This window comes from Crocodylus porosus, unplaced genomic scaffold (genome assembly GCF_001723895.1).
Source record: "Crocodylus porosus isolate Cpor-Errol unplaced genomic scaffold, CroPor_comp1, whole genome shotgun sequence".
Classification (NCBI taxonomy): domain Eukaryota; kingdom Metazoa; phylum Chordata; order Crocodylia; family Crocodylidae; genus Crocodylus; species Crocodylus porosus.
Window position 1 is genome coordinate 8,633,579 of NW_017728935.1, and position 26,470 is coordinate 8,660,048.

General features: G+C 48.6%; 1 protein-coding gene across 1 annotated transcript in view; it reads right to left on the reverse strand.

The window, feature by feature from the left end:
• The window catches only part of LOC109317691 (complement receptor type 2-like), a 26,868-nt gene continuing 398 nt past the window's right edge, over positions 1-26,470 (reverse strand). The window contains exons 2-25 of the mRNA XM_019546502.1: positions 24,961-25,131; positions 23,643-23,831; positions 22,998-23,097; positions 21,424-21,509; positions 20,281-20,493; positions 19,304-19,486; positions 18,373-18,579; positions 17,378-17,593; positions 16,047-16,229; positions 15,198-15,386; positions 13,820-13,999; positions 12,405-12,604; positions 11,034-11,241; positions 10,040-10,186; positions 8,091-8,279; positions 7,422-7,613; positions 6,784-6,972; positions 5,824-6,006; positions 4,942-5,121; positions 4,172-4,354; positions 3,337-3,525; positions 2,611-2,790; positions 1,625-1,824; positions 1-726 (exon numbers count right to left, since the gene is read on the reverse strand). Of these exons, the coding sequence (XP_019402047.1) occupies positions 568-726; positions 1,625-1,824; positions 2,611-2,790; positions 3,337-3,525; positions 4,172-4,354; positions 4,942-5,121; positions 5,824-6,006; positions 6,784-6,972; positions 7,422-7,613; positions 8,091-8,279; positions 10,040-10,186; positions 11,034-11,241; positions 12,405-12,604; positions 13,820-13,999; positions 15,198-15,386; positions 16,047-16,229; positions 17,378-17,593; positions 18,373-18,579; positions 19,304-19,486; positions 20,281-20,493; positions 21,424-21,509; positions 22,998-23,097; positions 23,643-23,831; positions 24,961-25,048 (4,233 nt within the window). The 5' untranslated portion in view covers positions 25,049-25,131 and the 3' untranslated portion in view covers positions 1-567. The remainder of the gene's footprint in view (positions 727-1,624; positions 1,825-2,610; positions 2,791-3,336; positions 3,526-4,171; positions 4,355-4,941; positions 5,122-5,823; positions 6,007-6,783; positions 6,973-7,421; positions 7,614-8,090; positions 8,280-10,039; positions 10,187-11,033; positions 11,242-12,404; positions 12,605-13,819; positions 14,000-15,197; positions 15,387-16,046; positions 16,230-17,377; positions 17,594-18,372; positions 18,580-19,303; positions 19,487-20,280; positions 20,494-21,423; positions 21,510-22,997; positions 23,098-23,642; positions 23,832-24,960; positions 25,132-26,470) is intronic.

The following is a 26,470-nucleotide window of genomic DNA, read 5'->3' on the forward strand; positions in this document are numbered from 1 at the left end:
TGGTGCCCAAAACTTTATTGAAGGCTAGCAGAAATCAGACAGTCAAACACTCACTCCCCATTATTCCCCATATGCATGTCAAAAAGCATTGAATATATATGGTTACACTGAGCATACAGGAATTCTGGGCCATCCACAGGACTGAGGTTGGCCAGTATAAGTCTCCATCTAAAGAGGCTCCAAAACTCATCTCACTTGGATGTTTACTTTCCTGCAATTCAATCCAGGTTCTCCTTACTTGGCACGTTTTCCTAGGTGAACAAATAATCAGAGTTTGACTCTGTTTACTGTTCCACACAAAAAACTCGCTGCACAACCTGAAATACCTAGTTCATAAGTATGGACTCATACCCTTGCTTCACTTCACTAGCAGGAGAGGCAGAAAACTCTAAACTACAGGTGTTCGGCTCAATATAATCTAATCCCTCAACTACTGGCTAATCGTCCTCAGCCTACTGGGTGCACTAACATGTACTATGAAATCAGTTCCCATCCTCCTATGGACACTGCAGTTATACAAACTATATCCCAAGAAGTATGTTATGACTTGGGTGAAGTTTCAGGTATTTATCCTAATTTTTTAATCTCCCGCTTCAGCTTCTCGATCTCCAGGTACAGTTTCTGGACTTCCAGCAGGGACTTCAGTTGCACCAGGGGCACACCGCACTGCAGGGCACGTCGGCTCTCAACTACCACGTCACACATGGCAGAACTGCCTTGCTTTGTCTAAAAAGAAAGGAAGAAGACGGTAGTGACTATGCTGCAGAAGATGAGGGCTTACCGTCTCAAGTGCATTTGCTTCTTTCTGCATCCAAATACGATTCTACACCAGTGGTGGCTTTAGGGTTGCTGGGGCCCTGGGCAAGAGCCTCATTTGGGGCCCTTCGAGGCTTAAACTGTGATGACCTATGAGCAAGTCGGACATTTTCAATTTCACTTTGCCCTATCCATGAAACGGCAACAAAAGTATCTTAATACAATAGTGATAATGCAGATATTCAGTGCAATTAATTTTTATTTTTATAAAGTGTGGGGCCCCAGGCAGTAGACCTGATTCCCCTCCCCTACGGCTGCTACTGCTGTCTCGTACCATCTGTGGCTGACATGGGGCCTCACATCCATGGAAGTCAGCAGTGCTAAGCACCTCCGGGGAGGGTCTCAGCCACATTTAGGATCGGACATTTGGCCTCTAAGCTGTAGACAGAAAGCTTGCCTTCTCATGCATCTGTGCTGCACTGAGCACATTGGAAATTGCTCAAAGGGTCGTAATACTGGCTTTGTACTGGGTTTCAAATAAATCAGAACACACCCATGCTCACACATCCTATACTGACGTGATGTTTTATCAACCAAATTTGATACTTTTGTATTTTGCTTGGAGCTGTCACTACAAAATGAAGAAAACCTCTCAAATCAAGAGAGGGGATCAGGGATTTCTTTGCTTTCAGATCAATGTATTTTTTCCCCTTCCCATCTTACCCATGACACTTCTTCCTGCCTCGTCATGCAGCTCATTTTTTGAACACAGCAAACATAAGTTAAGGACAGTTCAGACCGTTCTTCTGTCCCGTGCTAGACCCTGGGCAGACCGCATCAAGAAATCCCACCGCACGAAGCCACTTACACACGTGGGGAACGTCGTCCAGTTGCCATCCGCGGAACAGGTAATTTTCCAAGTCTCAGTTACAGGCAGGTACCAATGGCCTGAAAACTGGTATCCCGGAGAGCACTTGAAAGAGACCGTTTCATTCACTTTGTACCACGGTTTTTCACTCGTGGGGTTGACCATTCTTCCATTTTCCACTTTTGGCTTTGGACACTGGACTGAAAGGAAGAGGCACGACAGAAGGGGAATCAGGAAGAGAAGGGGGAGATACCCCACGAATGGTGCTTGCTGCCTGTAGCACAAAGCCATCCCCCCCTCCCACCTTATGGCTGATGTCACTGCGGCTGTTTTGATTTTGAGGAGAAATAAGCCCCACGTAACATCACCAGATCCGCAACGAGCCTCTCGCTCAAGAGAGAAGAGGGTCTACACTTCAGCGAGGAATACATGCTGACGTGAACTGGAGCTGCACCTGCACAGTACCCGCCAGAAAGCAGCCCAGGAAGGGCTGGACTGAAATCCCATCTAGTTCTTTGTAGATCAGGTATTTTGGGGCAGCATCATCAGGGTCTGTTGTATGCTACAGTCCATGGTTCTCTAGAAATACCTCAAACAGACACTTAGGATACCCTCTGCTGCCATACAAGGCAGGCAGGACCTGGGCCCAAACTCTCGTTTATACAATGGGCTTCGGCATGAAGCTCCCTTCTCGCTGCCAATGAAAGTTAGGCCTGAAATCTAGGAGATCTCCGGGAATCGGCTCCTTCCCTCCCTGCAGGCACAGCAATCTCCCTGGGACCATGTGTATTGACCTTGGCTGGAGGAAAGGCCAGGTCAGCACCAGTGGGCTTCAAACCTATGCATCCAGGCATATGGTAAGCTTGCGAGGGAGTCCAGCTGGAGAAGGGCTGATCCTTGTCAAAGCAACTCAAGGGCAGTCTGGAGGCTCCCTGCAGCTTGGGAAGTCACCCCTGCTCACATCTCTGATCAGCATCGATACTAACCCGGCTGACAAGTTGGCTCAGGAGAACTCCATGTACTGTCTTCCTGGCACCAGCTTTCTCCATTGCCATCTATCCTGTAGCCTTTGTTGCAAGAAAACTGCACGGTGGCTCCATACAGAAAAGCAGTTATGTCACTGATTGTCCTTCCATTGTGAACCACTGGCATGGGGCAGCGAACAACTGAGGGTGGTCAACAGAGATGTCAATGTTAAGGTAAGCCAGACTTAGGGGACACGAGAACATCACAGTTTATTACCTTTTTTTTTTAAATAGACCTTTGCATTTAAAGAAGGTATTTTATGTCTACAGAAACTTGCAGACTGTTTCTTCCTGCATTGGATTCATTTTGGACTATAAAAAAAGTGATACGGTCACCGGGCACGACTGAGAACAGTGCTCCGTGCTCTTCTCCCCACTGCTAAGTCAAGTTGCCTGGGACATTCCCATGCTTTTTCCAGTTCTGCTTTACTTGCAACTTTTTTTCCATGACCGGGGTTGCTGAAAAAGACACTCTGCTTGGATTCTCCGCCTGAGCTTTAACCCACAAGGGCTCTTTTTCCTCCTGCGCATCACACCTCCCATATCGGTGAACGCATCCATGCAATTCTGCGCAGGAATGCATTAGATCATTGCTTCCTGCAAATGCGACAACCACCCGATCTTCCCGCACAGCACGGTCTGTAGTCACTACCTTTGTCTAATGTAGCATGATGCAGAAAGACTCACATTTGCACCGTGGGGCAGGGCCACTCCAGGTCAGATTTACCCCGTTGCCTGATGTACAGTAGATGGAAGACTCTCCAATCAGGGATAAGCCCTCAGCACAGCTGTACGTGACTTTTGATCCATAAGGGTAATGCCCCTGGCCGGTGCCGGAGTGCTTGCCTTTGGTGATACTTGGAGGTGGGCCACAGACTACACGGAGACGAGAAAAGCAAAGAGATAAGGCTGGAGAGCCCTCTTGCTGACCCGGGTGAGAGTCAGGGCTGGCTCCAGGGAAACCAGGGAGGTTGCAGGAGAATCCAACACCCAGCATTTATGTTGTGGGAAGATTCGCTTCAAGTTCAGCTCTTTACAGAATCAGGCCCCCTGTCTGCAAATTGGCCCTTCACCTCCCAGGATCATTTGAACAAGCACCTGGCCCTCCTGTCACTTATGAACCCTGCCACCAAGTCCCCCAACCAGTGGCTTAGCCCCTGACCTGCTACCAAGCCTCCCCACAGCTCCTCCTCTTCCATACGAAGGGCCGTCTCCCCTGCCGCTCTCCACCCAAGTGCAACCAAGTGCAAAGTTTGCGGCGAATTCTGCAGCGTGGTGGAAGCAAGACTAAGGGGAAGATACCAAGTAAAGGAAATACTGGACTGAAAATTGGGGGGGAAGCGGTAAATTCTCCTGAAAACAACATCTAAAGGGATACAAGAATCATCCCCTGGAAAAGGGCTGCGCCCTGCAGCAACTCGCACGTTCATTCCTGAGCTAGAAAAAGCCCTGGAGATGAGACAAGAAGGGAAACCCCCCAGCTGACCTCCCTCTCCCACCCAGCGCACTCATTTTTATTTACCTTTATCACAGAAGGGCAGTGGAGGATGCCACATCCCATCGCCCCCGCAGTGAACCGAGGAACTGCCTCTGAGGACGTAGCCGAAATGGCAGTGAAACTCGACACGGTTTCCAAACACGTGCTCCTTCCTACTGACCGAGATCAGGGCTCCATTTTCAATAGCTGGGTTTGGACAGTACAGCCCTGAGAAACACCAGGAGAGAAATATTTTACGATGGTGTTGGGGGAAGGTTTGCAGTAGAGACGATTTCTATGACTGAGACTTTTTTTTGCCAGGAGGATCTGAAACCTTGGACAGATCCTGGTATTGCCACAGGTCAATAGGTGCAGAGAAGGGCTGCTAGGATGCACAGAGGGATGGAAGAGGCCTCAAGAGGCGACTAAAAGAGCTTGGCGTTTAATCAAAATGAAACAGGCTGTGATGACTCTCTGGGGCTGGAAGCACCCCCACAAGATCATCATGTCCCGTTAAAATCTGTGGCGAGGAGAAGAGTTGCACAGTGAATTCAGTTTGTCACCTGGGTATCATCACATGGCCCTGTTACCACCATGTACCCAGTGCATATCAACTCCTGCACACACAGTTTCATCATCAGACGTGCTGAACACCCAGACTCCACTTCGAAGTCCATGAGGTCTGCCAGTGCTCGGCACCTCTGGAAATCCAGCCCCAAGGGCCTTAGAAGAAATAGCTCCCCAAACCACTGCCGAGATCACAGATCAGTCAAAACAAAGACAATTAAGTTTAAAACAAAAGAGGGGTTACTCACTCTCACAAAACTCCGGGACTTTGGACCATGTGAAATTGTTAAGACAAGTAATCCTGGGAATTACTCCAGGGATCAAGGTGTAACCGGGTCTGCAGGAGTAGGTGACTACAGACCCTACTGGGAAATCTTTTCGAGGAACCTGGTTAGCACTGTCAAGGGCTGGGGGGTAGGAGCAGCTACCTGGCAATGGAGAAAAACATAGGTATCGATTAAACCCACAGGTAACGGGAAACATTTTGAGGAAGAAGCCTCTATTGCGGGAAGGTGGCCAGGGAGAGACAGCCATTAAAAAAAAAAAAAAAAAAATCAGCGGCTTAAAGTCTGCCCTCATCAAGACATGCCTAAATCTACTTACTACTCTGAGCACAAAATGTGTGCAAGAAACAAATAGCAAGCAGCGACAGGCTGGGCCAGCAGTAAGCCTGGCAGCTGGCCTGTGGGGTGAGCCCACGCTTGAAATCAAGTGGCAAAATGTGATGTTGTTTGCAAATCACACGATGAATTTAACCATAAGATTTGTCCCTTTATGAAGGGACACGGTCCCACAATGGTTTTATTATAAAATTCTAGTTTTACTGAACTTCTTGAAGGCTCCTTGCGCTCTGCGGGCATCAGAGCCTCACAAGACCTCTCATTTAAATCAGAGGCAAAACTAATAATCAATAATAAAACTAATTGACGGAACCCAAACTCAGCACCCAACAGGATAATGTCAAAATTAATGTGTATGGGTCTCTTTTGAAGACAGATAACCGATATGGCCATATCCAAGCAGACAGAAACAGAAGGGAGCATCACTGCATTTAACTACTGATAAAATCAGTGACAAAAATGCATTTCTAGTATAGAAGTAACAAAAGTGACCCCATCCTTTATACTTACCCAGGTTGCAAACTGGTGGCCGAGGACTCCACTTAGTGTCAGCTTGGCACCAGATGATTTCGCTCCCCCTAATGACATACCCGGGATCACATTCAAACGAGATGTTGCTCTTATAGCTATAATTCTGGCTGAGTGGAGGTTTCAGTCTTCCATTCTGAATACTTGGGGCTGGACACTGAACCGCTGCAGGACACCAAGCCAGAAAGATTTTCCATGGGTTTTGGTTGCTGGGCACATCTAACAACAATCAGCCTCCCCACCCACACCCGGGTCAGGCAAGAAGGAATAACATTACGAGGGGAATGGAGAAACGGTTGGCAGAAAGGTAGAGCTACTGGTCCAAGACCACAGAAAAAGATCAGGGCAGAACAAGTGTTAAAGTCCCATTTCTCAGCCTTCTCCTAGCGGCACGTGTCCTCCTCGTATCTTGTTACTGCTCAGAGTAAGAGCTGATGTGCCAGAGAATGGATCACACCAGAGCTGAGCTGCACACAGAAGGGCATAGGAGAAGTCCACATACAATGATCCTGGCAGTGTTTTAAATGCCACGGACCAGACAGCCTTTGTTCCCTCTTGTCCCCGCTCAGTCGGGACAAGAGGGTCTCCCCCACTTTCGGGGCTCAGACTGCTCCCACAAACGTATCGATACCGCATGCTGCAAAGGATACTGTCAGGATGGGTAGACTGGGGACCAGGAACCAACAGGCAGGTCAAGTGCAGGTGGGAAGGAAATCTATGGGATAAATCAGCTGGGATGTGGCGCTCGCAGGAAGGCACGAGAAGAGAGATGAGCATGCATCGCAGGGGGGAGGTTGTTGGAGTGGTTTAGGGCTCATTAGGATCACAAGTGGCACAGCAGACTGTGGGTGCCCTAGGAGGTTTCATCGCAGCTGACCACGCACCAGTCTCTTCCACCTTTCTGTGCCACAGGGGCTTGTAGAGCAAGGCAGAACGAATCACCTTCACACTGCGGGAGAGGGCCGCTCCATGCAGCGGTTTCATCATCACCAGTCTCACAGCGAATGGAGGCCTCTCCCTGCAGCGTGTAACCTTTGAGACATCTGTATGTCACCGAGGATCCAGTAGAGAAATATCCCCTGCCTGGGTGGCTGTGTTGCCCGTTTTCAACACGTGGGGGTGACCCACAACCTGGAACATGACAGAGAAAAATACCACATTTACAGATGCTAAGCATGCTCCGAAAAGGGAACAAGGCACTTTAGGGAACTTGGGGGTTCCTGATGGCACATTTGCAAGGCCCGTGGTCCTCCCAGAGCACGTGCCCCTGTGCACTAGATCTGTGCAATCTGGCAGGCCTCGGGGTTCATCTCTGCAGGGCCTCTGCTGCACTGGGGAGAAAAGGATGAAAAGATCTCTGTACTCACCTGCTCCGTGGAGGTGAAGAATTGTTTCCTAGTGTTTGGCTTTGGTGACCTGAAATCACCCAAGGCTTCTCAGGATTTTAAAGCAGAGACCCTATTCTTTCTCTGTGTTTGGAAAGATCTGAGCACAGTGCAAGAGTTATAGCGTGGGAAGCTGTCTGTCTGCTCCTGAAAGAGGAGCTCTCCCAGCGACACAGCTCCCCCTTTTATACGTACCTGGAACACAGTGCGGTACTCTGGGATCCCAAGAGCCGTCATGTCTGCAGCGAATCTGAGTAGAGCCATTGACGCCATACCCAGCATTGCATTCAATGGTAACAGCATCTTCATACGCGTATTTCTCTTCTCCAGTTTTCGGCAGTGGCGTATATGTGCCATTTGCAATTTGTGGAGGCGGACACTGAACTCCTGGGAAGCAGCGCCAAGAACGAGAGTGAGGAAGAAGAGCCGGAGCGCAGGGAGGTGGCATTTCCCTGGAAGGTCTGAGGTTCATTTTTTAAGTCAATTCTTTTTGCTGCCATGAATGGGGCAGGCCTGTCCTGGGGGTCAGGGACTCTCAGTGCCTCTTCTGTAGCAGGCACCAGGTCCAATGCTGCTGGCTGAGGACATTTGGTCCTCACCGGTCAGAACGATTGTGCACCACCCACCCTGCGAGTACCATGCTGTACCCAGGCTGACAGGATGGGAGCAACAAGCATCTCCTCCAATGGATAACCACAGTCCTGATTTTTCATGTTCAATTAAAAGTAGCTAGAAAAAAGCAGCGACTGCCCAATCCTCCTTTCTTACCTCACCAGCATCCAACTGCTGATGAGATGTATAGCCTCATAATAGCCAATAACTTTGCTTATTGTAGATAATTAGGGAAAAGACTGACATACTTACTCTGACAAAAGTTTGGTACGTCAGACCAGGTCAGATTTTGCAGACAAGTAACGCGCCCCTGGGTGATTCCCGAGATGAACTCGTAACCCCTGTTGCAGCCATACATCACCACAGTCCCAGGGGGAATCAGTTGGCCAACATAATTCTTTTGGAACGCATGAGGGATGTTAGGTGGCTCCTTACAGCTCTCTAAAGAGTTCAAAAACAATTTAAAAAAAAAGAAGAAAAAACAGCATGAGGACTCAGAGGCCTATACCTCCTCTGTGAGCATGTCCAAGAGACATAGCTGTAGCAAAATTACAGGGCTGCTGAAACAGGTGACAAAACTCCTGCTGAATGCACTGCAGACAGGATTTTGCCTTTTCATCTTTGTAGCTCCAATCCCTGCCTTCTCCTTAAGTCAATGGTAAAATGGGCTTCAATGCAAAACCATGGTGGCTTCAATCTTAGATCAGCTTCTCAGCTGTTATAAATACATGTAGCTCCTTGATTCTAGTTATACCAAGGTACTAACATGAAGGAAATCTGGAAGATAGATGGCATCTTGGTTGGCATTGATTTAAAAAGGCTAAGTACCAACATCACAAAATTCAAGCTGTTGTTTCTAGACAGCATAACAAAAAAGTCAGCAATAGTGGTCCTACCTGTATGCTGCTCCAGAATGAATTCTACTTGCAATCATAAAAAGAAGGAATATGCTAAAAATCAAGATTTCTGCTAAAGATCAGCTAGCTGTCCAGGACAAGTGAAAGTTTTGCTTTCATTTTTCATAATTAAATCAGATAGAACACATCAGGGTTTGTTTGCTCGCTTGGTATCTTAGTATCCCCTTAAAGAAGGCAGATGATGATATAGTTTCATAGTTTCTAGGGTCGGAAGGGACCCGAGTAGATCATCGAGTCCGACCCCCTGCCACAGCAGGAAAGGGTACTGGGGTCAAACGACCCCAGCAAGGTGTACAGGTAGCCTCCACAGTAGTGTGTGACTGATTGAATCCGATTCATTTGAAGAACTAAGCACATTCAAAAAGAGGTCATGGATGGACATCACGGGCAAGGACGCGCACAAAATCAGAGAAACGTAGGGCAGCGCTTTAAATTGGGCAGGAGAAAAATATGAGGCCCCCCCACGTCCAAATCCCAGCTGTTGGAATGGGAAGGAATCGGGCATCACCAAACCGATGTAGCAACACGAACAGGCATCTTGTCGTCCACAGTGTGTTTACAGGGACCATATACGATCTCAGGTCTCCCAGGGTCCAGACATCTCCTTGCAGATCTCTTTAGAAGGATCTCGGCTTCCTCACTGCAGACCACAACTTCGACTAGTTCCCGTCTCCCACCCATACCCTCAGCTATGCAGCTGCAGTCCCTGTGAGAGGCAAGTCTCCCAGTTCCTCTGCACAGAGCCAAGTATAAAGTATCCACATAATTTACTAAAAAAACCCAAACCCCATGATTAATCTCACACACTGCCAGCTACCAAACAAAAAATGACAATGCAGCTCCAGTGCAGCTCCTTGTGGTAGGAGGATGCGCATGGGGAAAGAGACCAAAAAAGACTCTCCGCAAAGTGCCTTTATTTGGTTGACCCATTCAATTTGGTGCATTTTTACAGTATGCTTAAGCTGATGTTCAGACTAAGCCAGTGGGTAGACAAATTGCCCGTCATTCAGGATAAGCACATAAATGCAACAAACCTGCCAGCGACCCATGGAGGCCAAAGCAATTACAAAACATGCATGAGAACTGGGTGGAATAAGGGTCTAGAGGACAAAAATTCCCACGAACCCTAGGAACTGCAGGAGACAGTTAGCCAAGACGACAGGATCTGGACAGGCGCTCCAGTGCTCTCTCAGCAGATGGGTGAAGAGCCAGTCAAGCGGGGAGGGCGACAGGAGAGGTAGGTGGAGAAAAAAAATAAAGGAGCGAGGTTCACCCCCAACTCACCAAGAGCCCCCGTTGGCAGCAATGCAAGCACGAAAGTCCCCAGGAGCTGCCAGGACCCGCAAAGAGATGCCTTCATGGTGCTGGGTGAGAGCCAAGGCTGGAGAGCAGGGCTGACAGCGAGGGTGCTGCCTGGCAGGGCACTAGCCACTCCTCACACTGAGCACAGTGCCACGGGGAGCCTGCCTCTCCCTCGCTGGGGGTGGGCACAAGCAGAAAGGAGAAGCAGGAACACGCGCAGCTGCGGGAGCCCTGGGACTGGACAGGCAAGGGGCGGGGGACTGTGTGCCGCCCAGCTCCCCTTGCAAATGGAACAAGAGTTACAAACACCAAGACAAGCAGCTGTTAATGCAATGGCATTTTATTGGAATGCTAGAGTGACCAAAAACCAACTTAATCACAAAGGTGCAGGCAAGAAAAAAGCCCTCTCATTTCTAGGGCAATGAGACAATACAGCTCATCTCATTCCTCCTCTGCAGGCAAAGTTTCATCACGTACTCTTATTGCGCGCACGGTGTTGAGAGACGTCCAAGCAGGTGCCAATCAAATGTAGCCTCATGAAAAGCAGGCAGGAAACCTGCAGAGATTTTGAAAGCCAGAGACTAGGAGAGGGGCTGGGCTTTGCAGCTCCTCACATTAAAATGCACTGATTGTATCGGTTCAAATTCACTGCAATTAAATGTGAGCAGCGGTTGTGTGAGGTCTGCAAGAGGGAAGGTTGCTAGTGTGAGTTTCCACTTGCAAAGGATCAGAACCGTTTCTCAGTTAAATGTTTACTTGCATACAATTCTGTCAAATCTCAATTAAACCACCTGCCCGTCCCCCTAAACAAGAGAGCACGACCTAAAATACCTATCGTACGGTTGGGAGGCTCAGACTTGTGAGCGAAGGGAAGGAGCGAGAAAATCCTAAACAGCTGGCGTGAGAAAACCTAATCCCGAATACAGCAGGCACTGCACTCAGGCCTACCAGGAGTATTAGCACAGGCTGTGAAATCAGGAAAGAGTTCTGCTTTGCACGCTCCCATCTTGTGAACTGGATCCAAAGAAGCTGTGAGTGGCTGGATGTGGGTCACAGGTCTGGTTCTTGATTTCCAGCTTCAGGTTTTCTATTTCCTTCAGGATCCTCACTTGCAACAGACAAATATCACACTGACAAAACTCTTTGACATCGTACGCCGTCTTATACACCTCATCCTCTTTCACCTTTTTTGAAGAAAAAAAGAAACAGAGGACATGTGATGCTGCTGCAGGATGCAAGGGCTCCTCCTCCAGTACACTTGCTTCCTTTGTCCCAGCCACGGTCCTGCACTGAACGCGCGCCTGCCTCTCGCCGGCTGTGCGCGACAGGGCCTCGTTCCAGCGAGTGCTGTCAAGTCCTACGGCTAACTGGAAGGTGACGGTACTAAGCACCTTTGGGAGAGGTTCAGAGCAACCTTCAGGATCAAACACTTGGACTGAGCTCCTTACACAGCAGCCATGGTCTTCCCACACGTTTATGCTGCATTGAATACACTGGACGTTGCTTACTAAATAGTCATAATACTGGCTACATCCGGTGCCCCGGGAGAACAGACTATATGAACACACAAGCTCTCCTGCCTGGCTGCTAACTTATCCACCACATTTTACGTCTTTTATGTCTTGAATGGAGCTGTTATTATATAGGAAGAAAACACTGTCTGCCTCCTTTCCGTTACATCATGCACTGCTCCCTCCAGGCTCATCTCTGAGTGAAGTGAGCAGGTAAGAAGTAACGGCAATTAGGAACGCAGGAGAACTGGACGGGAACTGGAGACATGGAGACAGGCAACGGTTAACTGAAAGCCTCTATTTTAAACCCTCATATGCAGCTGCAGTGCACAATGCCAGGACGATATGACAGTATGCCACAGGTGACAGCAGTGGGAACAAAGCTACTGCTGTTGCCCTGTTCACGGCAGTGACAGAGAAGCAATTGCTTAATTAAGTTCTGAGGATCCCAGGAGAAGGACCGTGCACCATGCTACAGAGAGGGGCAACCACCTCCACGGGCTGCACCAGTCTGGTCAGAGGGAAACATCCCTCCCGACCCCAGACTGGGCAACCGGTCTGATGCCGAGCAGAAGAGCGAGACCCTCGAGGCAGGCACCTGTGAGGTTTCTCAGACCCAGCAGAACCGCAATCACACCCCAATCGAAACCTTCAGCCCTAGCTGTGCCCAATGTCCACTGCTGAAGAGGGTGGGAAAATCCCTTCAGAAACCAGTAAAGCATTCACAAGAGGAAGGCCGCTTTCCTGACCATCAGTGAACGCCCATCAGAAGCCCTGAAGCTGGGGACTGCCATACCAGAACCGGGGGAAAAACCCAACCACGCCAGGGCACTTACACATTTGGGGAAGTCTGTCCACTTGCCGTCAGCACGACAAGTAATCGTCCACATGTCAGTCCTAAACAGATGCCAGCAGCCTAAGAATCGGTGCCCCTCAGGGCAGCTGAAAGTAATGGTTTCATTCATGTGGTACCATGCTTTTTCATCCTGGTTGCCCATCACTCTTCCATGTGGCAGGTCTGGCTTTGGACACCGAACTGAAAGGAAAATGTGCGACAGGTGGCAGATCAGCGAGAGGACGAGAGGATGCAAAGGCAGGATGCCTGAAACAGTTGTTTTTCCTACAGCAGCTTTGACTTAGCTTGGAAATAGGCACAGGGGAGAAACGAGTTCAGCGAGGGGCCGAACGCAACCCCGTCCCCTGCTGTGCGCTTCCCAGGCAGAGCTCACCAAGCCCTTCCTTGTCTGTAATGCGATGCCTGCTTCTCTTTCAACACCTCTGTTAGACATCAGTGCGAGACTGCAAGCGCCTGAGGAGCCCTCGCTATTCTCCTTGGTGGCAATGATCTCAAGTTGCAGCAAGGGACGTTTACGTTGGATCTTAGGAAGAATTTTCTCAAGGGGAGGGCAGTAAAGCACTGGAACAGGTTACCCACAGAGGTGGTGGAGGTTTTTAAGACCCAGCTACACAGAGCCTTGGCTGGGATGATGTAGTTGGGGCTGGTCCTGCTTTGAGCAGGGGTTTGGACTAGACACAACCTCCCGAGGTCCCTTCCGACCCCTCATTTTTTATGACTCTATTTGCTGGTATGGGCTGAGTTACAGAGCAAATACACATTCGCTTTGCAGATTTAAGCATGGGCATCTCAGCATCAACAATAGGCTCTTTCCACAAACAGGAAAGAATATCAGTCAGTAACACCAGCTTTCTGTAAGGCACAGCACTCGTCTTGGATGCCAGGGCTGCGTGCTTTTTTCCCTCGTGAGGGTGAATGGCTGAGTGGTGAAAGCACCCGAGTCTACCACTGCCTAAACTGCTGGAGGGCCTCAACGAGCCATTCAGCTATACACACTCTACTTTCCTCCCCTGTAAAAGGGGGATGATGCGGACAGATCATGCGATGAAAAAGCAGGCACGATTGATCATGCGTCGTCTTCTCGGGTGCTTTTCTTTGGCAGCATGCAGCCGGGGCAGCTATGCGAACGCAGGCTTAGCGATAATTAGCACTTTGCTCATTAACCTCCTGACACCATTTTGAGAGGTGTCATTTACTGCCTCTGTTTAGCTGATGAACAAACTCCAAGTGACTTGGTGTCCAGGACACAGACAAGGGAGGGTCCTTAGCCTCAGAGTTGTGTTCAGAGGCCCCTCTTTCTCCCCCGTCTCCATGTCCCTGATCTGTCCCTTGCAGGCACAGTTCTTCAGGGTCTGCACATACGTGACGGAGCAGTCGGTGACCACCGAGACTTACCCAGATGACAAGACGGCAGAGGAGGACTCCAGTTACTGTCCTCCTGGCATTGGCTCTCTCTACTGCCATCCATCATGTAGCCTTCACTGCAGGAAAACTGCACAGTGGTGCCATATAGGAAAACATACTTAGTGGTAGTCATTCGTCCATTTTTGATCACTGGCCTGCGGCAGCGAACCTCTGAGGATACACAACCAAGACATGAGGCTTACGACTAAAGCAGGGAACGACAAGACCATTCAGGCTGCCAATTTATTGTTCGTGTTATCTGAATTCTTGTGGGTTTCTGGAAGATTTCACTTCCTTGGACAATTACACAAGACTGTGTTGTCTTGTACCAGAGCTGGGAAGACATTGGGAAGATGAGCAGGGCCGAATTACGACTGTAAGGCCGGTGGGTTCAACACTATTACCTCCAGCCTGAGCTCCTGGTGAGAGGTCAGGTCACAGGCTGTTCCCATAAACTCTCTCAACATTGTCTGCAAAGGGGCCTGCATGCCTAAAGGGACAATATTAGGGCAACCGTTTTGGAAACCAGGCATTGAGAGCTGCATCAGCTGGGCAAGGGAAGCAACAGTTGGGAATGAGGCTCTCGCATCAACTAGGCCTTGGGTTCGAAGGCAGGTTGCCTTGAGGAAGAGAGAACTGACACTGGGGGCACCTGGTGTGACCATTTCTGTGTGTGGGAAAGAGACATCCCCAGGAGGGGACACTGGACACTTCAGAGCAGCGACTCTCAACCAAGGCGCTGCAGTGCCCTAGGGTGCCTTGAGATCCTTTCAAGGGTGCTGTGGGGTGCGCCAAGTGATGTTATCACCATTAGGTTTACAAGCATGATCCACATGATAACCCCCGAGATTGCCAACAGAAACCTGTAGCTGTGGGTATTCTGAGCTCTTTGCAACAGAAAAAACTGCTCTGGTATTTTTCTATAAGCAAAGACAGAGTGAAAACCATGAGCTGGTATTTGCCAAGGCGGGCCTGGAGGCAATCTGGGGATGTCCTGTGTCTAAAAAAGTTGAGGACCACTGCTTTAAATGGACACTTTAGGTGGGGCACTTCCTTAGATGCTCTCTAGCTGCACTTGAGATTAGCATATACGAGTCCATCAAGTCCCTTGCTTACAGCTGTCCAGCCATTCAAGGAGACCATCCATCCCCTGCACGACAGTGAAGTCCTGCCAATGCTGAAACACATGCTATGAAGATGGGGGCTGTCCCCAGCAATACCTCAGCCCAACCCATCTCCCCTTGCACAGCCCACGACACGACACGGGGGAGCTGCTGAGATGGACAGAGGGCTCTGCTCGTTTTCAGCCCCATTTGCTAAAACACTCGCGAGGCGACACCAGTCCCAAGAGCAACACAGGAAAACTCACTTTCACACCGCGGGGCAGGCCCACTCCAGGTCATATTGGACTCATCATCCAAGGTACAGTAGATGGAAGACTCTCCAATCAGCGACAAGCCCTCGGCACAGCTGTACTTAACCTCCGAGCCATAGAAGAAGTGTTCCTTGGTGCCACCAGAATGCTGCCCTTGCTTAATATCTGGAGGTGGCCCACAGGCTGTAAATGGAGAAGACAGCAAAGATGCCAGGTTGGAGAGGCCCCATACTGGTGTGACCAAAAGTCAGCACAGGCTCCAGGGAAACTAGAGCAGTCACAGGAGAATCCAGCACTTGATGCTTATATGGGGGGCAGATCCTCTTCAGGATGACACTCAGCTTCTGGCAAGATCAAGTCTGCCCAGCGGAGCTGCTGACCGCTTCCAGAATCGTCTGCGCCAGTGACCAAACCTCCAGGGTCAAACCCCCTGACCTGCCACCGAGCCTCCATACAACTCCTTGATGCACAGGCCTATCCCTCCACCCCGGCCTGATGAAACAGTGTGGGAATTACGGAGAACGCTACAACAGGGTAGAGCTAGAACTAAGAGGAGGACATAAAGAACAGGAAATGTTAGTCTGATAACGAGGAGGAAAGCTCATGGAATGGGATCTGCGATGCATGGAAGACGGTTTGGGAGCTCCATCCTCTGACACGCTTCGTCTTCAGCTAGAAAAGGCACGGGTGATGATACCCACCACCCACCACTTGTCCAGCACTTCAACGTGGAGCAGTTCCTCTGAAACACCACCTCCTCGTACGAGTGCCAGAAGCAGATTTGGCTTCTTGCTGGTCTTTCCAAGTTCTGGGGGTGGGGGAATGAGTCACATTTATATTCACCTTTATCACAAAAGGGTTCCGGCGGTTTCCATGTCTCGTCAGACTGGCACTTAATAAACCTGGGGCCACTGAGGACATAACCAGCATTACACCCAACCTCAACAGTGCTTCCAGGTGTATGCTCCATTCCATGGCTAGGTACCAGTGTCCCGTGTTCAATATGCGGGGATGGACACACAGGCTCTGAGAACGATAAGGAAACAAAGTGTTTTCAAATCAAGAATTTAAACTAGTCTCGTTTTAGCAGTACAGGCACTTTCTGCTAGCCAGGAGAAGCCAAGCCCTTGGACAGAAGCTGGCAGACTTTGTGGCCTGAGCAGGGGCCACCACCCCTGCAGCTTTCAGCCCGATGCGCCTTCACACACACACAAGGTCATCTGTGACGCGAGTTTTGCCCGTCAGCAGCTTGAGCTGCCGTGTCCCCCAAACCCCTGCACTTACCACTTTGAAACTGGGCAGGCTTTGTGGCCTCAGCAGGGGCCACCACCCCTGCAGTTTTGACCCCACTGTGGCTTAACACATACACGTGACATGAGTTTTGCTTTCATGAATTTGGGGTGCAGCTTCCCCCAAACCCCTGCACCGATCTTGAAACTCAGCAGGCTTCACGCTCTCAGCAGAGGCTACCGCCCCTGCAAGCTTCATCCAAATCAGAAAAAAAACAACAAAGCTATAGATATTTCATTGATTCCCCGTTATACCCTATGGCCAGCTCTCCGGAGGCAGCTCTGAAGCTTCAGAGCCGCTTTGGCCGGATCAAAGCGGGAACCCGGATCAGGTCCCTGGCATCCGAAGCAGCCAGATCCACAGCTGGATCAAATAGCTGCCTACTCGCACAGGCCTACAGGGCACCCCTGGGAATAACCAGGAACAATGACTACATATGGACAAAGAGCAGATTTAGGTTGGACTTTGGGAAGAACTTCACAGTAAGGGTTGCCAGAATCTGGAAGAGGCTCCCGAGGGAGGTGGTGCTCTCCTTTACCTTGGGGGTCTTTAATAGAAGAGACTGGACAAGCACCTGGCTGGGCTCATATGACCCCAGCGCTCTTTCCTGCCTCTGGCAGGGGGTCGGACTCGATCTGTTGAGGTCCCTTCCGACCCGAGCATCTATCAAACTACACGCACTGCGTGGATTGCACGCCACCATTGTGGTCACACTCTTGCGGTTCTGACCTGAGCAGGGGATTGGAGTGAGAATGCAGGAGACGGGGCCAGCTCAACACTAAGGACACGCACACGTGGACAGACACGGGACACGCACAGATAGAAACTCCTGTACACCTGTGGAACAGGTCTCCAAATACCAGAACTCTGCCTTCCATACACACCTCGGACACACTGGGGTATTGCAGGACTCCAGTCGCCATTTTCATTGCAGCGAATCTCTTTGTCACCATGGAGGCCATACCCACGATTGCACTGGATGCTAATGGTATCGCCATAGAAGTATTTCCTCCCCTCATTTCTTGCTATATAGAGCCACTGCAGCTGAAAACTGCGCACCACCTCTCCATTGTGAACGGAAGGGGCTGGACACGAAATTCCTGGGAAGCAAGAGTGAGAAATCAGAGCACGGATGGCCAGGGGGCAGCAGGCTTACCCTCCCAGGAAGCCGGCATTTTCCTGGCAGGTCTGAGGAGGTTCGTTTAAAGGCAAATGTTTTCTGCCTGCCACAAGTGAGGCAAGCTTGTCACGTGGGTCAGGGATGTTCAGCATCCCTTCTGCAGCCGGCACCTGGTCCAATTCCAGCTGGCCGGGTGCATTTGGTCTTCAACACGGAACGACCGCGCGGCACCTTTTGCGAGCACTGTGCTGCCTGTGCACCTCCTACGTCGGCTATTGTCTGCTGCAGTTGACTAGGGAGAGGGAAGCTGGGGGCAACCCATCAGGCCACGAGCATGTAAACTTCCTGGGGGAGATTCCTAAAGGTGCGCACAGACTTTGTGATGCCAGCAAAGGCAGATTCTAGGGGGGTTTTAAGCTACCTTTTCTGCCCTGGCTGTTCTGAACCGGTCATTAGTTTCCAGTGATGGATGGTCCTACGGCTTTGTGCCCAGTGCATTCAGGACTTCAGAAGTGTCCTGGATCTCTGCTGTATGATGCATCAAGACCCGACACATCCATCCAACGCCCCACCCTACAAGTGGGTATTTCTGTACCACAACACAGCAAGCAGACTTGGAGTGACTCTTTCTTCCTTTCTCTCACCCACCCACCCTCACACTTTGAGCCACTCTGCTTTTGAGTATGAACCCAGCCTCCTTCATTGCTAATAATACTGCACCCTAGCTAGGCTAAGTAAATGAAAGATTCATATACTCACTCCCACACGGACTTGGACGTTTAGACCACTGAAAGTTACTTTGACAGGTAATAGTGAGCTTGTTTTCTCCAGGCCTGAACTCATAGCCTGACCAACAGGTGTATGTAAACACAGAGCCAGCTGGAAACTCGGCGCTCAGCTCTTCACTTGAGAAAAAAAAGTCACGTTGCATGATCCTATCAGTATTAGGGGGGTCGTCGCAACCGCCTGGGAGGAAAAACAGTTCAAAAACAAAATTAATGAGGAGCAATTACATCCTCAGCGGCCCTGTTCCAGACACAATGACCCCAGTCAGGCACTAGGTGAAGGGTTGGTGATACTGCAAGGAAGGCAGGAAAATAAAAAAAAGATTCAGATCCTTTCTTACCCCTACCCCAGTGAAGTCAGCACAAAGCTTCCAGTGAATTCACTGGAACCAGGATTTCAACCTTTGCTTCTGCAGGCCCAACTCCTGCTTTCTACTATAGTTGACTTTGCTGCGCGGCCACTACGACCCCATCATCACAGGCCAGCTTCTCACTTGTGGAACAGCGTAGCTACACCGCTGGCATTTACCCCACCTGAGGATTTGGCATCACTGCACGGATTTCTCATCATCATCTCTATAGGGCACGTTGTTAGTCCCTTTGAAGTGAATGCTAAGACTTGCTGGCTGCAACGGAACCAGGTTTAAGCCTACCCTGCTTGAAGTGTTGGCTTCCTAGAATCATTTTCCTCCGCAGAGCAGCCAAGAATCGTTTCTAGGAGCACAGCAAAGTGCAGCGTGGAAAGGAGCGTTCATGTGTTACGCAGGCTGGTGATGCAAGTCAAGGGGCTTGAGCCTGCAGGGCCTATTCAAGCCCCACTCCTCCCTCTTATCTCACCGGAGTCTCACCCAAACAATGCTGACAGGGTGCACTAGAAGATGCGCTAGCCAGGACATGATACTTACTTCGTTCGCAAACTGGTACTGGAGGGCTCCAGGTATTATTCTCATTGCACTGAATGTTGCTGTTGCCGCGGAGGGTAAAACCTTTATTACACTCAAGCAAAAGGATGCTGTTCCAGGTGTGGACACTGCTGTATCTGTTCACTATTCTCCCATTGTCAAGGTGCGGAGTTTTGCAGTGAATTGCTGGGGAAGAAAAAGTATGAGTTTGGGAGATCTACTGTTAGATGCCAGGTTGGGAAACAATACAGGGTTTACCAGGAAGCCCTGAAAAAGCACCTGGACAGAGAGAGAACATTTTCTAACCACTCCTCCACCCTCCCCTCAACTTGCATTTATCCATTTACGTATTGCTAATGTTTCAGTAAGGTATGGCAAACCAGCATCAAGAGGATGCCAGTGTGGCAGAACACCAAGCTTCCAAATTAGGTGCAACAATTTTTTTTGCCCAGCTCAGCATATGGCTTTTGCAGTTCAGCCAGGACAACATTCACATGTGTTCTGCTTAGAAGTCCAAACCCAAGTGCTTACAGCAGTTACCAGCACAGCCCTTCATTATTCCCACGTTATGTGAACACATAAGATGATGCCGGGGCTGTTCCAACAGCTCCCACGGACCATCAGGTTATCATGATGTCTCTCCCTTTCCCTCTGTAGCCCTAGAGCCTTCTGCTGCAGAACTGCTACTCGGGTTGCCTTGCATTGCTGATGGCCACTAATTCAGCAGCTGCACTTTGAGTGATAATTTACTCAGGAGGAAACCAAATGAAGAATAACTACTTTCTACCCCACTTCTCCTCTCCTACCCCCTTCAAGCCTTGTTTTGTCCTTTCTTCTCTATACCAACACCTTCTCACTCAGTACATTGTCCTCCCCAGTTTAAGCTGGTAACTTGCTCGTACCGTTACAGTGCCCCAGTTACCACGCATAGCTACACAGTGCCGACATCACACCAATTTATGGGAACAGTACAGGGTCACCTTTGCATTCAGGGGGAGGCCCACTCCAGACTCCATTATGCTTATCCCGGGATGTACAGTAGATGGAGGCTTCTCCAACAAGCGAGAAAGGAATCTCTCCTGCCTTTACGCTGTCACACTTGTAAGTGACTGATGTCCCATAGCTGAACTCCTCCAGAATCAATGCATTGTGCGTCCCATGGTTTATTGTCGGAGGCGGCAGACACGGTATCACTAACAAAAAGAAAGGGGGCAGGGAAATGAGAGGAAGTGAGTGAGAGAGAGAGAGAATTTAACTGATGTTGTATGCAGTGTCTCACAGGAAAGAGAGGCTGAAATACAACAGGCCAGAACCCCTTTGGTTGTGCAAAACGAGTGTAGCTCCCCTGAATGCAAGGGAGCTGCAATCATTTATCCTGTTGACTTCACTCTATCAGCTGGGGATCTGCCCTTAGGGCTATGCCAGTTATGGAGACCAGGATTGTTAACACCAGAAAATGGGACATCTTTCCACATATAGTTATGGAGCCAGAGCCCAGTGGACTGGCTGTGTGGTCATCAAAAAGCTGAAGGATGAAGGGCTTGTAAAAATGAAGCTGCTAACTATTTGAGAACAATGAGGTTCCTGCGATGCTTTCTCCAATGGCAAGGTGTTAGCTTAACTAACCTGACTGAAGTCCCACTTTGGTAGTGAACCCTATCCCCCGAACTCCACCTGCAGTACCAGTGCGTTACGATGCGCTTCATTTTTTGTCTTCAGCAATTACTGCTCTTTTGTGTGAAGGAGGCCTGCTACATGCCACCCCCGGGATAGCTGCACTTGAATGACAAGCAAAGGGACAGGATCTGGAAAGCACCTGAAGACTGCAACGTACCATACGCATGTCGGTACTCTGTATCTGAAGAAAAAGGGTTCGGTGTAAAAGTGTTTAAGTTCTATTAACCTAGAGCATGACTGTTAGGCGATTCTCTCTCCCTACCAGACATATTTGTAAAGTAACAGACTTCTCTGTAGCGTGGTACAAAAAGTAAAAAAGTACGAGAGGAGTCTGCAGTGAAGCACTACATGTGATTCCTATTTGATTCCTAGCAGAGGAACAAGCCTTTTTCATGATCAAATCCCATTAGACTTATAGCAGAACACTATTAAATGTCTCTACTTACATTGACAAAGTGGCACACCTTGATCCCACTCAACAGCCCCTTGTGCAATCACACAACTGGACTGTGAACTTCCAATTAATCTGTACCTGAACGGAACAGGGGAAAGGAGGTGTGGGAATCTTACTATGCAAACTCAGACTATCATCATCAAATGATACTGTTTTCTGATGAGACTAGGAACTTGGCAGACAAAGGTACTATATATTAGACATTGTGCATTTAGCTTTCTATAAAGACATTGGACTTGGTACGTCAGCACATCCCAATTAAAAACTAGCACTCTAGAAACTAACACCTTACAACATTAATGCAGGACTTCTTGCTACAATTTATAAAACAAAAACTGTCCAACTGATGGATTTCTAGGAGGTCACTGTAATCAGGAACAACATCCCTAGGGAGTGCTTGCAGTGGGATTGCTGCAGGATCTGTTTCTGACCCGCCATTAATTCAATACTTTCACGATTTGACAGAAAACATAAAATCATTGCTGACAATATCCAGATGATATATTGACAGCCTGGTGAATAAGAACTATCTGGATTGCCTGGCAAGGCAGGCTCATATAAATACCAAACAAGGCCATGTATCTAGTCTTTTTTGCTCCTAGCCAGTTATGATTGCAGCATGGGGAAAGAAGGCATGCATTCAAGTGCAGGGATTCCGAAAAAGAAGAGAAGCAAATAAGCATGGGCTCCCCCAGAGACGCCATAGCTAAGAGGACTACAGTGATAGTCGGAAGTATAAGCGTAGGACCAGTCAGCTAAGGAAGGAAGGTGATGCTAACGAGACCACAGCTGAAGTACCATGCCCAAGCTATATGCTTCAAAAGAGATACTGAAATATTGCAGGTGCTATGAGCAAGATTTGAGGTTTAGAAAAAACAACCTGAGAGGAAAAGATTAAGGAAGGCTTGGAAAGATTAAGCTGACTTGATCTCTCAATTCCTAGACTGGCAGAAGAGTTGTGAGAGTAGATGGCTCTAATTGATCAGAAGAAGGCACAAGTATGACCCACAGCCTGGAGGCTGCATACATATCTGTTCGTTACCTCTAGTCTGAATTTCAGAGCAAGTGTCACAAACTACTGGAACAGCTTACTTGCAGATATGCTGGAGTCTCCCTCACTTAGAGCCCTTTAAGCAAGATGAGAAGCTTTCCTAAAGAATATGCTGCAACTGAAGAGCAGCAGTGTTTTCATGCAGAAATCATGGGTTGAGCTTCTCTGGCCTGTGTTATTCAAGAGGTCAGCCCTGATGGTCATCATCAGGGAACCTGGTTTTAGATGATTAAAAAAAAAAAATCCCCAATTTTTGGATTAAAAATGTAACCCCAAAATCCCCCTTTTTCCATGATTAAAATGAAACACTGTTATATCTATATCTATTTATCAGTGGTGCTTCGTTTTAATCATGGGGAAATGTAGATTTTTGGGTTACTTTTTTAAATCCAAAAATTGGGGGGTTTTGGTTTTCTTTTTTTAAATCAGTGACAGCCAGGTCTATAATGGCCAGCGATCCTTAGTCTAGGCTTTACAGCCTATGCATTAGTCAGTACAAGCTGCTTGTTACTTACCCATCTTCACAGGTGAAATTTATTGTTGAACCAAACCGGAGATCCGTAAGAATGACCACTTGGCCATTGTCCGGTGCCACAGGATGAGGGCATTGTCTTGCTAGAAGACAAATGCATTGGAGTTACTCTTTATCTGTGTGTGTTGATGGGTTGGTAAAATATAATACCAGGGAGAAGCAAAAATCCTGCATCATTAAACCCCATCCATTTTCTCCAGGGTCTGTCAGATCGGGACAGACATCCTTCTTGGTAACTTGGCATTTTTGTACACATTGGTTTAAATTAATTTCCATTCTATTGACATTTTTATTTGGGAATATTACCTATGTGGCATTTAGGAGCCTTCTTCTGGCAGAAGTATTTTTTAGTTATACTTCAAAATCCACATTTAGCCCAAAGGAATTAATTTTTAAACATCTCCAGGTATGGCAAGCAAAAGATGGGAGCAGCCAGTAAAAGATTGCAGTCTACCTTGACCTGGTTTCAGGTAGGAATTGACAGTTTACTGTTGAGAAACTCCGTATTTCATCACGGCTTTTGCTTTTGCACCATCGTGTGGTCTCCCTTAGCCGCCTTAATTAAAATGGGTGGCTGAGGATCAATTAGATTTTTTTAAAAAGGAAATAAATTACATAAAATACTCACGAACACAGAAGGGATAAAAAGGGACTGTCCACCTAGAAAGGCGATCGCAATGAAGAAAAGATGCTGAACGTTTGGTATAACCTGGGCGACACGTGTACTCTACTGTGGTCCCCCAAGGAAAAGAAGTCCTGTTACTGTAGTCCTCTCTTGGTGCAGCGTAAGTTAGACGTGGTAGTGGGCCACAGGTACCTAGTGACAACAACAACAAAAAACAGTGAAAAAACCGGTAAAGTGAAAAACGACAGGAGCCGAGACTCCCTTGACTAAAACGTCAGGAAGGTCTTAAAACACTCGACCCCGGCTTCCTAACTGAACCCTGCTACTTCAATCTGCTGGTTTCTGATACACACTGGGTTAAAAAAAAATCTCAAACAAGCCAGACCTACATCGAATAAGTCTAAGTTTCCCTTCAAGTCAGGGAGATATTCGTGGAACAGCCTGTGGTGGGGGTTCAGAGCGCAGCAATGGTCTGTGCAGCTTGCCTGGAGAGGCCACAGCGCATCGGTATTTTCTCTCAGTCATCACTGGCCATGGTTTCCAGGCCTTGGCCAGCCTCCAAATGCTGTAAGAAAGCAGCTCGGCTGAGGCTAGGCAGAGCTAAAGCTAACAGTACGTCTGTCCAGCTGGCTCTGCCGACGGGGATACAGCAGGTTACAACTTCCCTTTGTTCCAGCTGCGCAGAAAGAAGTGGCCCAGGGTGTTCAGAGGGAAAGCGCTAGAGTTAGGGCGAGAAAAGGCTCATCCCATCTATTTAGCCTCTTCAACAGGAAAGAAAATGTTGTCGCTTCTCTCATCACCAATGATCTGCCAGTGGGTAAGCACCTGCAAGTGCCCACACAAGCTCTGCGGTCTCCAGAGCAGCCTGACAAAACCCTGGGCCTCGGACCAAAACTGGAGGTTAGGTACATGCTTGACTTAACGTATAAACGCTTCTCCATGCTCCTTGGTTTTCCAAGGCCAGTCTAGGGGTTCAGATCAACTCTTGCCTTTCACCTCAGGCAGTCACTTGTACCAGCAAAGAGCGACTGCGAATGCCTCCACTCCTGAACTGGAAGCACTGCACACCCTGTGTGCACTGCTACAAATGACTGGGGGTGAGGAGCACCGGAGAGCTGAGCCCCTTACGTCTTGGGATGACAAAGGCTCCCATGTGGATTCGTAGACTATCAAAGACCCAGAAGCACAGGGGCAGCAAAGAAATGGGAAGTGTTCACAGGGGAGGTTTCATTCTTGTGGCATGAACCTCAAGAACCAGTTTTGTTCCACTGAGGTCTCGAGTCGACTCGGACGGATCTGCTTGGTTCTCGCATAGACTTACTCTGCACGGCAACAACAAGAGCAGCAGCACATAATAGTCGAAGGGCAGCCACATAACAGCTCTGGTCCCCAGGGCACAACAATGCCATCTTTCCTTTGGCTGGGCTCTCTTCTTCAAGACCTAGCAGGACTTACCACATGGTCCTTCCAGACTAAATAGCTGCAAAAGTGGCTGGTGGGAGAAAGAAAATAAAATTTGTTACATTTAAGGTAAACCCATACTTAAGCTTTCAGGGTAGCTTTTGGCACTGTATTTTCACAATGGGGTCCTGGAGTCTGGCTGGGGCTCTTAACTACTGCAATATTAATGAAAAGGGGAGTTCAGCTCCTAAGCTGGCATGAACTGGTATAGGTCCAGCAAGGCCACACTGATTGACATCTGCTGGTGGTCCTGGAATTGGGAGGAAGGTTGAGAGCATAAGTGAAGTAAAAACAGATCCTTCTGATAGTTTTTTCCTTCCTCCTCTGAGTGCGGTTCTGATAACTCCGACAAGTTGCATTCTGTCTCATTCCATTGCATTCTTTAGGGCTGCGTGGTCTTTCCTTATCATTCAAAACGAAAATCTCCAAGAACAACAACACAGCAGAATTACTTAATTCCTGGATCTAACAACACTTGCCTCAAAGGTCACATTTCCCTGGCACATTCATAAAGGAAAGGAAAATAGGGCTGGAAGGGACCTCAGGAGGCAGTCCCCATTCAGGACACGCTCGTCCGTTGCTTTAATCACCAAGATAACTATTTCTCTAACTTCACTTCAACTTCCAGCAACAGTGAGACTTTACAGCCTCTCCAGGTAATCCCTTTCCAGGGCTTCACTACCTGCACAGGTCCTTATAATAGCCACCCTAAATTATTCTGGCTGCAAATTTAAACCCATTACTTATTGTCCTTTTCCCTGTGAAAATGAGGGGCTCCATCCTCCTTTTAACATTTTTTAGTATTTGAAGACTATTATCGAGTCCCCCTGCCAGCTTTTTCTCCAGATGGAATAGTTCTTCCAACCTTTCCTTGTAAGCCATGTGCCCTGGACCTTCTCATTTTTGTGCTCTCCTCTGCAGTCTTCCCAATTTGTCCATTTTCTTGCAGTGCGGTGCCTGAAATTGGACTCCCCACCCCAGGCAAGGCCTCACCAGCGCTGAATACACTGGGGCATACATACACTCCGGTACTGGTGTATTCTGTTAGCTTCTTTGCAGTGTTACATTGCCAGTTCTTCACACACCTTTGCGATCCCTTATAATCCCCAGGCCCTTTTCTGCAACGCGACACCTAGCCAGCTCTCTGCCTCCCATTCACACTTGTGCATCAGATTGTTCTTTCCAAAGTGCAGCCTTTGCATTGGTCTCTCTCAACTTTCGTTCCCCTGCAGCCCTGTAACCCAAAGCCTAATCCTTCTTAGTTCTCTTTGCTCAGCCTCTCCTTGGAACGACATCTGGCTTGACTTCATTTACAAACATTTGTGCTTTTTTGGGAATATGTGTTATAACAGATTCTACCAATTTTTCAC